The sequence below is a fragment of the Polypterus senegalus genome, chromosome 11 (assembly GCF_016835505.1).
Source record: "Polypterus senegalus isolate Bchr_013 chromosome 11, ASM1683550v1, whole genome shotgun sequence".
Classification (NCBI taxonomy): Eukaryota; Metazoa; Chordata; class Cladistia; order Polypteriformes; family Polypteridae; genus Polypterus; species Polypterus senegalus.
The window spans coordinates 103,293,747-103,308,582 of NC_053164.1; the positions used below are offsets into that span (position 1 = coordinate 103,293,747).

A 14,836-nucleotide genomic window follows, 5' to 3' on the forward strand; every position below is an offset into this window, starting at 1 on the left:
ATAATTCACAAATAATAATAAAACAGAAAGTTAACACAACAATGGGTTACCACATGATCTCTGCTTTCCTTTTGCCTTCTGTGTATGTAATGCTTTGGCTTCTACTTATTGTCTGTGCTAGTTTTACACAATTTTCATGGTGTTAGTTTAGTCTTGCGCTAATTCTTTTTTCTGCACATCATAAACTCTTGAAGATATTTTTTCTCAAGTAGGCTGTAGTCAATAGTTCATATTTGCATTATCATTTGATTAATTATTGACTTCTATTTCAGCTTACTGCAGTGACGACTTACCCTGTCCCTCTCACCATGCCCACTTCCCATCTACAATAATGTTTTTTCTCCCATGACTACTGTAAATAAAGGCAAATACAAAGAAAATGAAGGTTTGGTTCCTACAGAATGCCTCATTTAATGTGAATGTCCAAAGAAGGTGTTGGGGCCAAAGTGAGTGTTGACTTTTGGATGCCTTCCAAACTATATTTTGCCATAAGTTTTGTTGGTAAAGGATATGACATCAAAAATCCTCCGGGGTTTTTGTTTCCTCCTTTTGAATGAAGCAGATGGAACAAATGTCAGCAGTTGTGTCACACTTAATTCCTTCCCCATATTTGACCAGTACAAACCTGTAAAATGCTTTCTGAGGCTTTCGTGTCTGACACTACATAATTACCCAACTTCTCTTTATTGACCTCTTCTGAACATGGTATCTACCTTTGAGTGTGATATGTCTGCAAATTCAGGGCCATAACAACTCCTGGTACAGTCAGCTGTCATTTTTTGTCAAGCTTTAAGCTGAACACCTCACTCTTCAGTTAAGTGCATCAGCATGACCATCACTGTTAGGCAGATTGGAAACACTAAAAAGACATAACATGAACGATTGTGGATGTACAGTACATGTGAGTCCATCCTGTGATCTACTGGCCTTACACCTTTTGTTCTTGAATAGGCCATAGCTTCCTGTCACAATGCCTGAGGAAAAGTGGGTATTAAAAGCAGATGCATGGACAATTAATGTACCCAATATGAATGTACCCAATAGTCAAGTTAAGACTATGACTAGTCAAGTCAGGTGAAATTTATTTATAAAGCACTTTTAAAACAAATAAACATTGACCAGAGTGCTTTACAACAATAAAACCAATGACAGATAAGAACATAATACTTTAGAAAAAAGGATAAAAACCAAAGGCAAAAAGTAACACACAGCTAAGAGCAATGTCTGACAGGTAACAACCATAAAAATAAATATACATTTAGAAAATAAAACAGCAGAGCTAAAACTACAAAGTTAGGTTGGACAAGTCCTAAAAGTAAGTTTTTAACTATTACTTAAAATAATCAGTTATGGGAGCTGATCTTATCTGATCTTATTCAGAGCAGCAGGCTGTTCCTTTGCCAAAGATCCACTACAGCGAAGTCACAATCACCCCTCAGCTTCATGCATGTGTGTGTGGAACAGACAATAATAATTGATTAGATGGTCTGAGAGATCTGGTGGATGATTTGGGACAGAGGAAATCAGCAAGACAGTCTGAGGCAGACCCCATCTAAAACTGTTAACACAAAAAAATTACAAGTGTGAATTAGCATAGGCTGCCCTAATTTGGGGTATTAATAAGAAATCTAATGATTTACTTCCTGAGGGAAAATACATAATAAGAGTAGTTGCATCAACTATGCAATACATTAATGAAATATTAAGATGTGGGATTCAGTTTAGATTTTTAAAGTCCAAATAGTCTTGTTTGTAATAGAAATTTGTTGATTTTCACCATGTGATTGAGGTCCATAGAAGGCTTGGGCCCTGGTCAGGTCAGGTCAGCTTGGGGAGCAAGCACTGGTACATTGCATTGCTGCACCCACCACACAGCGAAACAACTTGTGATTCTTACCATTGACCTTATGACCCCCCCATGCTCTTCCAATCCATCTACTGACTTCATAGGAAGAGTCACCAGAGACATGAATGTCACTGCCGAGATAAGTAAACCTCACGACAAGGTCGACACTCTCTCCGCAAACAGACACACTGCTGATGGTTGTGCTCAAGAGGTCTTTAAAAGCCTGGATCTTGGTTTTTATCCAGGACACTCGCAAGCCCAGATACCCAGACTCCTCACTCAGTCTCTTGAAAGCCCTGGTAAAAGGTCAAAAATTATATAATAATCATAATGTATAATGTCTGAAATTTGTATTTTATAATCTTCTGGGAGTAGCTCTTAGAGGGGCTAGAACAGGGGTGTCAAACTCCAGGCCTGGTGGGCCTCAATGGCTGCAGGTTTTCATTCTAACCCTTTCCCTAATCAGTAACCAGTTTTCACTGCTAATTAACTTCTTTTTCCTTCATTTTAATAGCCCTGTTTTTAAGGATTCAGTCCTCTGAATTGATTCTTTTCTTCATTAAATGACAGCCAAACACAAATAAGACATGAAACAAGCCAACAGATGACCAGTTAAATTGGGTCTTCAAATTCCAACCAATTTCACTCTAACCAGTTTCTTAATGAGAAGCCAATTTTTGCTGTTAATTAAACCCGTTATTTAATTCCATGGCCTGTTGCTGCTCTCATTCTGCCACAGCAGAGATTTCCAAAACTGTTGATTTTCCGTTTTTTTCTAAAAACACTGTCAAAATGTTTTGGTGAACTGAGAGATCAGCCTTACTGAGATCTTAGCTTTTCTTTATTTTCAGATATTGTGTGATGGGCACCGATGAGCTGGTCATATGATGGCTTGTTTTTTTTTTTTTATTATTGTCTGGTTACTGATTAAGGAAAAAGAAACAATTAATGGGTCTGAGTCAAGTTAATTAAAACTAAAATAAAAGAAGTTAATTGGCAGTAAAACTGGTCAATAATTTAGAATATGGTTAGAATGAAAACCTGCAGCCATTCTGGCCCTCCAGGACCAAAGTTTGACATCCATGGTCTAGAATTAATGATAAAGAATCAAATATCAAAAATATTATCATATTCATGATGAACAACTTTGAAATTGCATAAAATGACACTCTACTATACATGCCTATATTACCGATCCCTATTTTTTTGAAGTTTTCTGAAAAAGATTAACTTTGACTCCTTGCATCCCATTAGGGAGTGAACCCCAGTGGTCAGCTAATGTGGCATGCACAACTTCAAGTCCTTCTAATTATTTTTGCTGAAGATACTTTTCAGATTACACTTTATCAAAGGGGTGCAATTTCCTGCAAAAAATATCATCCAAAAATTGCCTAAAGATGAAAGTTTTTCAAGTCCAGAGGGCCAAAAGTATGGGGGGAATGCATAACTATACATCAGATAGATAGATAGATAGATAGATAGATAGATAGATAGATAGATAGATAGCATTCTATCTATCTATCTATCTATCTATCTATCTATCTATCTATCTATCTTCTGTGACTTGTGTTGGGTATGCACTCAACTTACATGTCACTAGACCCCAGGGAGATTTGTTTTTAATTGATTTTCATTAAAAGCAAATAAGAATCCATACAACCAAATTAAACTTAACAAAACCAAAATTCAAACCCGGGGGAAAATTTGGATGAGTCTATACGTATATCATATGTGGAGGTTTTCTCTTAATGGTGAGTTTAGAGGTGCCGGTGACTTTGAAGTACAGTATTCGTAAGTAATTTTTAATGAGCACAATAATTGATTAGAGCATCTGAGACACTTGGATGAGTAGGGACAGAGGAGAACAGCAAGACGGACTGAAGCAGACTCAAAAAGGCTTTGTATACAAACAATAAAATCTTAAATTCTCCCCTGTATTTCACAGGGTACCAGTGAAGAGAAGCTAACACAGATGAACTGTGCTGCCTTTTTTTAATGCTTAGCTAGACTCTGGCAATAGCATTTTGAATTAGTTGTAGTAGGGACAGAGATGAATGTCAAACACTAGTAAAGAGGGAATGACGGTAGTCTAAATGGGATGAAACAAAAGCATGAGCATGATTACATCTTGCCTGAAGAAGGGGCCTGAGTTGCCTCGAAAGTTTCCATATTGTAATATTTAGTTAATCAATAAAAGGTGTCGTTTTGCCTAACCTCACAACATTCATAATGGCTAACACAGTAGTACTGTACTACAGTAAAAGATGGAAATGGTTTGGCTTTAGTGATGCTAAGCTACTTTTGACCACAGCGTTATTAACCGTTTATCAAGTCTGAAATCTGCCTCAAAGATAATGTCAAGGTTTCTAAAGTGGAGTTAATAGACCAAGATTGCTGTTGATACTATTAATGGAGAATTAAAGTCTAAAAATAATAATCCTCATGTTTGATTCATTCATTTGAAGAAGGTCGGATGCCTTCAAACATTTGATATCCAATATGTGATAACATTTGATTGATTTTTCTACAGTAATAACATAAACCATGCCACAGCACATTACACTGCCAGTCAAGTGCAGGGTGTGCGTGTGGGCATTGCACCATGATGTCCAAATCCTCATATGCTCCCCTTCGCTGAAACTAATCTCGGTACAATATGGGTATTGATGTTTGGTAACCCAATGACATAATTATTAACCATTGTGCACAAGAAAGCCGGGGCTAATGTGGGAAACGCCCGTGTAGTGGCGATGCTCCCCGCCCTCCCGGCTAGCGCGGCCCCTTTAAGAGCACTCGCTCTAGGCTCTGTTGCAGGAAGTGCAAGGGGTGTTCCCGTTTCTTTCCAGCTGATCTCATAACAAAGTAGACGGAAGTGAATTCGCTGCTGTTGTGTTCTTGCCTTGAGTGAGCGATGAGCTCGTTGGCGATGTCACTAGCGTGAAGGGTTCCAATAGGATCGCCGCGGCGGCCGAAAAGGGATAACCCCCGTGTTTGCAGAGGAGGGGGTGAGGATATCCTAGACGTTTCCCCTCTTTTGCTTCAGTGCTTTTTTACTTAAAGGAGCACTGACTGACATGATCGCAGCTTGGAGATGGCATCTTTTAAAATCAGTAGGAAGCCGGGTGGGCAACAAGCCGAGGAGGACAAGGCAGAGCTGGACCAGTCTCTGCAGCAGATGCTCCGAGCCATAGCTGACGAGCGAAACCGGTTGAATGTCAGGCATGAGGTCACTGGTAAGTTTTATCCAATAAATCTTAGGGGTTGCTTGTAGATGCGTGTCTGTAAATACGGACGGCGGACACGTAGCAAAAAGTGTCTGATCGTTGCCACTGCAGCCTGTGTAACTTTTACTGCCGCAGACAATGACAGGGATGCGACTTGGAAGCGTGGCACTACACTTCACTGCAGCGGTAGGCGCTCCTGCTTTCTGCGGTGGCACACTTTCGTTGTGCTTGAATCGAAGAGCTTGGCTGTCGCGTGCCCTCCACTCCTGGCACCTCACTGCTCCAGTAACTTGTCTGCATTAGAGAGGGCACGCAGATCAAGGTGGCTGGTCGGTTGCTTCTTCGCTTGCTCAAACTGGTAGAAGCCACAGCAGATTCCTGTCGGGTATTCTTTACCGTGCCCTTGGCACCCGGTGCTTTGGAGAAGGCAAATGCAATTCTGGATCGAGGCTTAGTAACTAGCGTTTGGTGGCACATTATTCTCATCGTCAAACTTAATTTATTTGTCTGATACCTAGCTTATTGCATTTACTGGCATTGTTTGCTTTTTTCTGGTATTTGGCAATTATTTATTATGTACATTCGATTTTTACATTATGATATTGTAGTGGTTAGTATTCTCTCAGTCCTGCCACTTGACTTTGTTGCCGAGTTGTCTGAACTGCAACATCCCTGAGGCATGTTGTTAGATTGATTGGCCCGCTATGAGTGAGTATAGACTGGCATCCTTTCCAGAGGTTATTCCTGCCTTATGCCCAGTGCCGATGGGTTAGGCTTCAGCTCCCAGCTACCTTGAAATGGAATATGGGATTTTTAAAAGGTGGATTTAAAAACATATGTAAGTGAAATCTCACTAGCAGGTTGTACTGAACAGGGAAAACTGGTTTCATTCACTCTGTGATGTAGAGTTAACAAAGTTTTCCTTGCCTATTAGTCTGGATAATGCAACATGTATATTTATTTTATTAGCATACTATTTAACTTATCAGTTGCTGTTAACGGCCATCTTGGGGCCACGTCTGAGAGGCAAATGGTGAAACAATGTTTTCTGCATTTCTTTCAGTGGCAGAGCCATGGGACTGCAGTATTTGTGAAGTGTGATGTGCTGCCTGCCACTTGGTGTCTCTTGTCTCCTGACCTCTCACTTCTGTTGTCTGTGTTCCCACACCAACCTTTGTGTCCATTAACTTAAAATCTTTTATTCATACTCTGGAGTTATTCTCTGTTCACGCTTATTTCTCATTTGTTGTAGCAGCAGAATTACTGTTTTTATTAAGATGAGAACTGCCTTTTAGGGTAGCCGTAAGAGGAAACCTGGAGGCTGTACGTTTATTATGTTTGTATTGACATATGCATACACTGATTTGTCATTTATTTTTGTGTAGTGCCCTTCAATGAGTATAGAGTCAGCTCAGTTGCTGAATTTTCCAACTATAATGCAGTGAACATTAAATAATGAAACCATACATCATTTACATGCATGAACATGCTGTTTCATCTTGATTAATATACAGTACCTGACTGTGGAAATCCATTAACATGATAATTAAAATATAACCAGTTAAAAGCAGTGGAGAAGAAATGAAAAACCCCAGTTAGAGGGGTTTGGTGGTGGAACAGAGTTGTTTGTAACACTCCGAGTCACAGCAACAGTTCACAAAGTCATGGCTGTGGTGACCGACACAAACTGAAACTCCCAGTCATTGTACTATATTAGTATGTCCTGGGCAGTCTAATGTGGAGAAGATTAAATCTTTGCATCCTTGGATTCTGCGACTCCCAGCATCCTTGGTGTTGGTTTCCACATGCAGGAGGAGCAGTGCAGACAGTTACTGACGTGACACCTGACCTGAGTGACTTGACTTCATAACCATATGCTTATTAAATGACACAATGTCCAGCAGAGAGCTGGTGTCCAGTTGGCTTAGGTGACTTTGCCTGGTATGGTCAACTGTGGACTCTTCAGAGTTTTATTTTTTTCCAAGAATATAGTTAACTAGCCATGTGCGCCCAACTACGTTGCGCGTGTTAAAGTTGTCTGTGTAGGGCTACCTGTGTAAACGTGGCTGTCAGTCGTGAACTGGGCCCTTCGTCGCACAGCATTATGATTTTTTATAAGGGAAACAAAATTAAAAAAGAAAACCCTTGGATATTGATTCGATAGGAAAGGCCCACTCAGAATCACTGTCCAAATAGTAATTATGTGATGGTGTATGAGCATTTCTGCTTCTGTCCGTTCACAGTCCGTCTCGTTTTCACGACGCTATCGTTTCCTCTCACGTTGTCTTCTCAACCTTTCTCTATCTCGCATGTTGCTTTGTGGCAATCCAAAGAGTAAGGCAATATACATGGAGCAATGGTTATTAAAGGGGGACACATAGGTATCCAGGCTCTTTAAAGCATAAATAGGGATCACTTCACTGACATGTGAGCAAGCCACAGTACAACTGTGAGACGCGCAGCACTCGCCGGCTACAACGTAACAATAATAATTTCTGGAACGTGCTGTTACGTTGTCATTCATTTTACCCACTGTCTTTCTTTCATTCATATGTTACGTAGGCACGTACCTTTTATCTTTGGCAATCTCATTCTCTAACCGGGTCTAAGGAGCTAACCAGCGTAACACTGTCCACCACCCCTTTCGTTATTCCGACACATTGTTGATATCCGTGAGTAACAACAACGTACTAAACTGGATAGTGGTCTACACATGCATGTAATTCGCGGACAAACAAAGATCAAGATCTAAATGAAGATCTCTTTAGTTGATTTAAAGCACAACAATTTGTTTAGTTTGAATGTCTGTTTTGAGGTGTGACTGGCGTACTACAGTCTTCAGTAGTATAAGCCTGGAGGAGATTCTTAATGCAATGCCTATGTTTTAGCTGTCTCTCTACTGCCATCTAGTGCTTCTTCTAATTAATTCGCGGACAAACAAAGATCAAGACCCAAATGAAGATTATATACAGAGATTGAAGTTTATGATTTCCTTTCCTCTAATGTGAACTGGTCCGATTTAATTTCTAAAGTTAACGAGAAGTTATATTAGCATGACTTTCTTGATGTTTCCTGTTTGAGACCGACTTATGTTTTACTACTTGTTCACCATAATATGTGGTTGGTGTAATGTGTACAGTTTATTGGTGTCATATCATAGTTAAAGAGATGTGTTGAGAGTCTGAGCTTGAACAATCCACAAGGATAAATAGAACTGTAGTTAATTTAACAAAATCTATTTTTTTGTTTTTAACTTTCTTTTCCAATTGAAGTTTCTTGAGAACCTAACACTAGAATTGGGTGTAAGGCAGGGAACTGGTTTAGAGGGGATTCAAGTCCACTCAAGATACACTGAAATGCAGAGTCATTCATCAGTCTCATCAGTCAGCCTAAGGGTTTTTGCAAACAAAGGGGAGGACATGCTGATCCATCACCAAAGGAAGCCATACTACAGTTGAACTTTGAGCCTAGGTGTTGGTAGGATGGTACTGCTACTATCACCTACTATCTGTACCAGCACAGACAAAACTGATGGCTGCTATGAAGAATGGTACACACCCTCTCTATGACACACTAACTTTAATCATGAGCACTGAATATTTTTTTGGATAAAGTTAATCAACAGAAGTGCGTCAATAAATACTATTTATGCTCCTTTGCACCTATGGCAATGCGTCTTTAGGGCTGGTTTATACATCACACTCAGAACGCTTACACGCATGCATCATGGTCGTCACGCATTCTTTTGATTCATCAGAGCATAACACGACATGTGCGTGAGTTGCAGTACCAGCAAAAACATGGATGTTGTTTGTGTTAGATGTTTGGCACATGACGTCCGCGTGGTTGTTTACTGTCAACATGCGACAACAAGCTTGCAGCTCCATCAGGATCAATGTGTGTGTGTGTGTCAATATTTGATGAATGGTTCGATGCGGTGAAGCAAATCATCACACTTAAATGCTGACATGTCTTCATGGTGCTTTCTTCATTGGCATATTCCCCATCATAATGATGCGATACAGTAAAAGGTCTCACATATTCTCTGTCACTGTTGCTGTCTTTTTTTTTTTTTTATTTCACTTTCGCAACAGCATCACAATGCAAAGAATTTTTATTTTAGCATCTTTCTTTCTTCAACTAGCAACACAGCGAAGCCAGATGGTGTTCTCTTATTGTGATGATTTCTTGAAGTACGTGCGCAAGTATAGTTCGTACATGGCTTACGTGACAACATCCTCAAACTCATGAGTTGTGTGACGTCAAGTATATCCCATGGCTTATAATGCCACGCTGTGACTGCTCTCTTATCTTTAGCCCAGTCAAAGGTTTTCTTTTTGTATGTGTTTGATGGGGGTTCATGCTGTTCTTCTTTATAGTATTTGTTAAAAGCTAAAGTTTGCCCTTGGGACAAATAAAATTCAATCTGTCTGTCTGTTTCTAATTATTTAGTATCTTTAAATTATGTTTGGGTGCATAAATGTAGTAAAAGTACCATCTCAACAAAGTGATGTGCATTTTCAGTAACCTGTTCTATAAGGTTCATGTAAAGAATGTGTCATCTTTGTTAAATATGTATATTTAGTGATAAGATTTTGAATAACGATGCTTAAATAGTAAAGCATTTCAGTAAGCAACATTGGTTTGGTGCTTTTTAAAAACAATCAATTTCAAAAATGTAGGGAAAGGGGTTAAAAACAATGCTTTTTGTTTAAATTACCAGACAGAAATATTAAGGAATACCATAAAGGTTGAAAACCTGTTCACTTTACTTCCACAAGAATGAATGAAAGTCTACAGAGCCTTTACATTAGAAGGAAAAAGCATAGTTGAAGTGTCGTTCGTTCAATGTCAATCTGTAAAATCAATTTTTAATTTGTATTGGGTTTTTCTTAGTGAACATGAACAGCCCTACAAAGTGCTGTACAAAATGTTTAAGGCAATGATGCCAAGGAAAGCATAAGGTAGGATCAGAAAATTAACATTGAACTGATTAAATTAAATTAATGTTTTAATTAAAGCCACAGATAAAGGAAAACAAAATTATTTCTTTAGCACGGTAGAGTACCAGGTTTTATAGGAAAGTCAATATCTGTTTACCGGCACTACAGAACATTAAGAATTCATTAGAAGATACAAATATAATCTGTTTAGATTATCATAATAAAAGCAATCGACAGATTAAGTTCTTGACAGCTGCAAATAAGAAACCAGTTGTTGGTGAAGAGATGTAAGCTTTTAAAACACAGAAACCTTAATAAATAAATCATTCATTCACTAATTTAATTATTCATCGATTCATTACCAAACTTGCTTGTCCAGCTCAGGATCATGGAGGATTGGAGTCTGTCCCAGCAGCTTGGGGTGCACAACTGGACCAAATCTAGACGTGGATGGTATGTCCTCCCGGTGTCTTCTGGGTGTTCAAGTGTTGCTCCTACTTCTCAAATAAGTTTGTTATGTTAACTGGTCTGACATGAGTGAATTTTGTGAAACAAGATTAATGGTTGGCTCCTGCAGTGTGCTTGATGCTGCTGGGTTAAACTGTGTCCTTTCAATTCTTTCAACTTGTATTATGCAAGGTTTGGAAAGGAATGATAATAAAATGAGTTCTCAAGCCTTATTAGAATGACATCTATAAATAAATCTAGATCACATGGCCAAAAGCTATTTATGAGTCTATTGATAACAAAGCAGCCTGGGTATTAATTGAGGGAGCCCTGTTAATTATGTGATGCAGGGAGTGCATGTGCTCTGATATAGGACTAGACTGAATGAACCCGGGGTTATCGCGATGCATTATTTATAATATTTTTTAGTCTTCGTGCCAGTGTTTTAGTGAACACTGACTGAACAGCTGATGCCTGCATTGATCAAAGAAAGTGGTCTCTAACTAGGACACAGTGTGGGGTCTTTTTTTTTTTGGATCAGCTTTGCTTCATAGCAGCTTTTATGACTGGGCAAAGAGACTGGCAGTTAAAGAAAGCTTGAATCTAAAATGCTATGAACAAATTCATATTCTACAATGGAGGGGAAGAGCGTGAGTTCAGGTGGAGTTATCCGGTTATCTTGGGTAAGTTAGGAGGTGGAGGCTGGTACTGAAGATTTAATTTGTTATTTGTTTGTTTCATGACGTTTGTAGTATATTAAAAAAGGTAACAAAAATTTGCAACCATGGCTTTCCGTAGTGTTAGTCTGGATCATTTGCATTCTATAAATGAGTATTTTGGCATGTTCAAGGCATTTGGTTTACAGTTCTACTGAATTTATTTATTTACTTTACCAATGTATTTGACTATTCTAAACTCAATGGCAATACCCTTATCAATCTTTCATGAAAACCCTGAAAGTTCCACTCTAACAAAGACGGGAAGCCACTGTATTACTTCAGGCTTCCATATTGACTGCTGCAGTCAAACACTGACTGACAAGTAACTCTGGGATTTCGTTGAGCTTCTGAGGTCGGTGCAATGCAGATGTTGTAGTGACGTCAGCCGAGTGGTCAAATGATCCAAGCTGCCTATCTCGAAATGAAACTGGCAGGCAGTGCAACGCTGATGAATTTCGACATTCCTCGTTGTACATTTTGAGCGTAATCACACTGTTTTTAGTGATCGACTACAGTAGTGCAGGTTACAGGGCAACAAATAATGCACTGTAAATATAATGGCAACTGGTGAATATATAATAAGAAAAGCTAAACACAAAGTTAGTAAGGAATCAGAAAATTAACTTTTGATGGAGTAAGAATGGGAGTGTTATGTAGCAGAAATGAAGGGAATGGCACGGTGGTGGATGTTGCTGCCTCACATCTCCATCAAACACTCCTTGTCTAACACTACTTATGTGGATTCTGCGTGTGTAGGTTTTTTACCCGGTTCACCTCCTGGGGTTAACAGGCATTTCTAAATTGTGCCAATGTGAGTGCGCCCATTAATGGATGAGTATCCCATTCAAGGCTGTGCGCAGCTTTGTGTCAAGTATGGCCGGGCCACATATAAGCCATCCACAAACTTTGATTGGATTAAGTGTTTTTTGTTTACAATTTTTGAATAAAAAGACTAAATAGCACTACCTTAAAAATGTAAGGAAAGAATTTTATGTCTCGTGGATGGTTCACTCTTTTTATTCAGACATAGTGAGAGATAAGAATTGCAGTTTAAAATTGTGAAAACCTTTGAGCCAAATCAATCCAGTTATTAAGGGTGAATCAATCTGATTCCTCATGGTTAACTAGGCTCAAGTATTCACGGTGTCAGGTTACACACATCACTGGTGACATCACATGGATGTTTTGAAGGAAGAAAAGGCTTAGATGCACCACATTAAAAAGAGGAGTCTGAAAAACAAGTACGCAGAAGTAAAAGCCTGTCGGGTATATTTAAAGTTGGTTGACATAGAAAATATTCTGAGCAGCATATTTTCGGATGGACTTTGCTCGTGTGAGTTGAACTTTGACTGCTGAATCAAGCTACTACACTGTTCTCTTGTCTGTCTCTGCACAAGTTCTAGTGATCAGAGATAGGAAATTAACATAGAAAGCAAATAACCTCAGCCCAACAATTCCCCAAAAGCTTATAATCTACAGAATTTCCACATTTTCCAGAGTAATTATTGTCATGAAAGTCAAGCCCTGCTTCAATCTATCAGTCCATTGTTGATAATTTGGGGTGATAGCGATTTGGTGCAGCAACAACATTTGGATGGAATGCCAGGCCAGCCTCTACTACTTGAAAATAATTCTCAAAGAATCATAAGTCCTGGAACTGTTAATTGAGCTGCTGTTCCCTGAGTCTGCCACCAGTAAAGTCCGGATAACGGAAAGGCCTCTAGTCTATCATAAATATGGTAAGATTTGCAGTGAGCTCTCTACCTGTGGGATTTAAAAAGCAAACAGTAACAATTCTTTTCATGTAGCACTGGTTCCAGGCTTTGCTGAAGTTACCAAATGCTAACATTTCTACCAGTACAGGTAGTTCCCAGGTTACGGACATCCAACCTACAACTTATGAATGAGGCCACAGCTGTGACGTATGCGCCTCAGTAACTGCCACTCCGTCATCTTTGGCCTGGGGATGCTGCAAGCGGTGGCTGGAGGGAGGCGATTTCACTGCTCACGCAGTGTAGTGTTCCTCAGGTGGATCCCGGCGGCAAGCAGTGACCCGTGGTTCATAGTCACCGGGGCCACAGCTATTGCTCGTGTGCAGGACGATGGTTCTCTGCCCGCCCACTACGCCACTGCAGCTACTGCTTCTGACTGGACACAGGCTGGATGGAGCGGAGGGGGCGTTTCACTGCCCGCCCAGCACACATGGCTGGTAATGCTGCAAGCACTGACCCGGTTGTGGCTGAACAGAGGCCATTGAGGGTGAACAGGGCAGCGGGGGCAGCATTGTAGTGTGCTTCGTATGGCTGCCTGTTGAATTGGGGTTGGGCGATTCACCACCCACCTTTGGCCGCACCGTGTTCGTTCTTGGTGGGCGAACGCTGCAGGCAGCATACTGTAGTGGAGGTGACTGTGTGGTGGACGAGTGATGAACCCCCCCTCTCACCACCCCAAGTCATTCTCAACAGCAAGCCTGCTTGTACTGTTACGCACATAGCAGGAAGTTGACTCTTGTCAGTACATCAGACGTGTGTTGATGAGGGCCTTCCTGCTGTGATAACGTGTACAGTGCTGTCAGATGAGCTCATCTTAACCTTTTGTCTTCACCTTTCAAGAATGTCTCTGAAACACAAATCTGATGCAAGTGCTGGTGATCACCATTGAAAATAAAGTAGAAGTAATTAAAAGGTCAGAGAGGTGAAACTCCATCATTCATTGGCAGAGCACTTGGTTACAGTCGGTCAACAATAGCATTTATTAAAATAATGTACCTGTTCTAACTTACATACAAATTCAACTTAAGGCTCATGTTTTTCCATATCTTTCTGTCCTCTGCGTCTTGTTCTGTTACACCCATCACCTGCATGTCTTCTCTCACCACATCCATAAACCTTTGCTTAGGCCTTCCTCTTTTCCACTTCCCTGGTAGCTCTATCTCTTCAGATGCATTTTCAAGACTGAGATAAGCTAAATGTTCCTCACGTTTGGTTTTACCTTTTCTTTAGAAAGAGAGGGAGAGAGTAACATTTTTACTTGATATCTTTTTTAGTGGTTTGTTTTCTCTTCATTGATTTTAAATATTAAAATATTATTATTTCTTTGATTGTGTGATATGCCATTGTCATTTTTTTTTCTTTTGATTTTGATTTACTTTGTTAATCCTTGAGGGGAAATTGTTTTTTCACATTACCTTTGTTGGTCAGAGCACAGTGTTAGCCATTGTACAGCACCCAACACCCCGGTGCAATTTTCTGGTTAAGGGCCTTGCTCAAGGACTTAACAGAATAAGATCTTTTCTGGGAGTAATGGGATTTGAAGTGTGTGGCAGACGCCCAGAGTATGGAAGGACCAGAGGAGAGAGGATTTTTAGGACAGTTTCTTCCCCAGGCAGACAGAGGGCACCCCCCTTGGTTTCCAGTGTGGCCACAGGCCATGAACATGGGAGCTTAACCCTGTTGGGGCCCTTGGTCACCGTCAGGGGACATATGGACATTTTCAGAGCCCTGTTTGGCCACACTTCTGCCACAACCTGTAAGTGTAACCAGAAGATACTCGTTGGGCACCAGGAATCCTTCCGGGTGCCCTATAAAAAGGGGCCAGTCCTCACCATTCATCCGCCAGAGTCGGAAGGAAGAGGACAAAGCCTGAATAGGAATGGAG

General features: G+C 40.2%; 1 protein-coding gene across 1 annotated transcript in view; it reads left to right on the forward strand.

Moving 5' to 3' along the window:
• The first annotated feature begins 4,700 nt into the window (after positions 1-4,700).
• kiaa0930 (KIAA0930 ortholog) overlaps positions 4,701-14,836 on the forward strand; it is a 152,845-nt gene continuing 142,709 nt past the window's right edge. Inside the window, exon 1 of the mRNA XM_039769410.1 lies at positions 4,701-5,079. Within this exon, the coding sequence (XP_039625344.1) occupies positions 4,938-5,079 (142 nt within the window). The 5' untranslated portion in view covers positions 4,701-4,937. The remainder of the gene's footprint in view (positions 5,080-14,836) is intronic.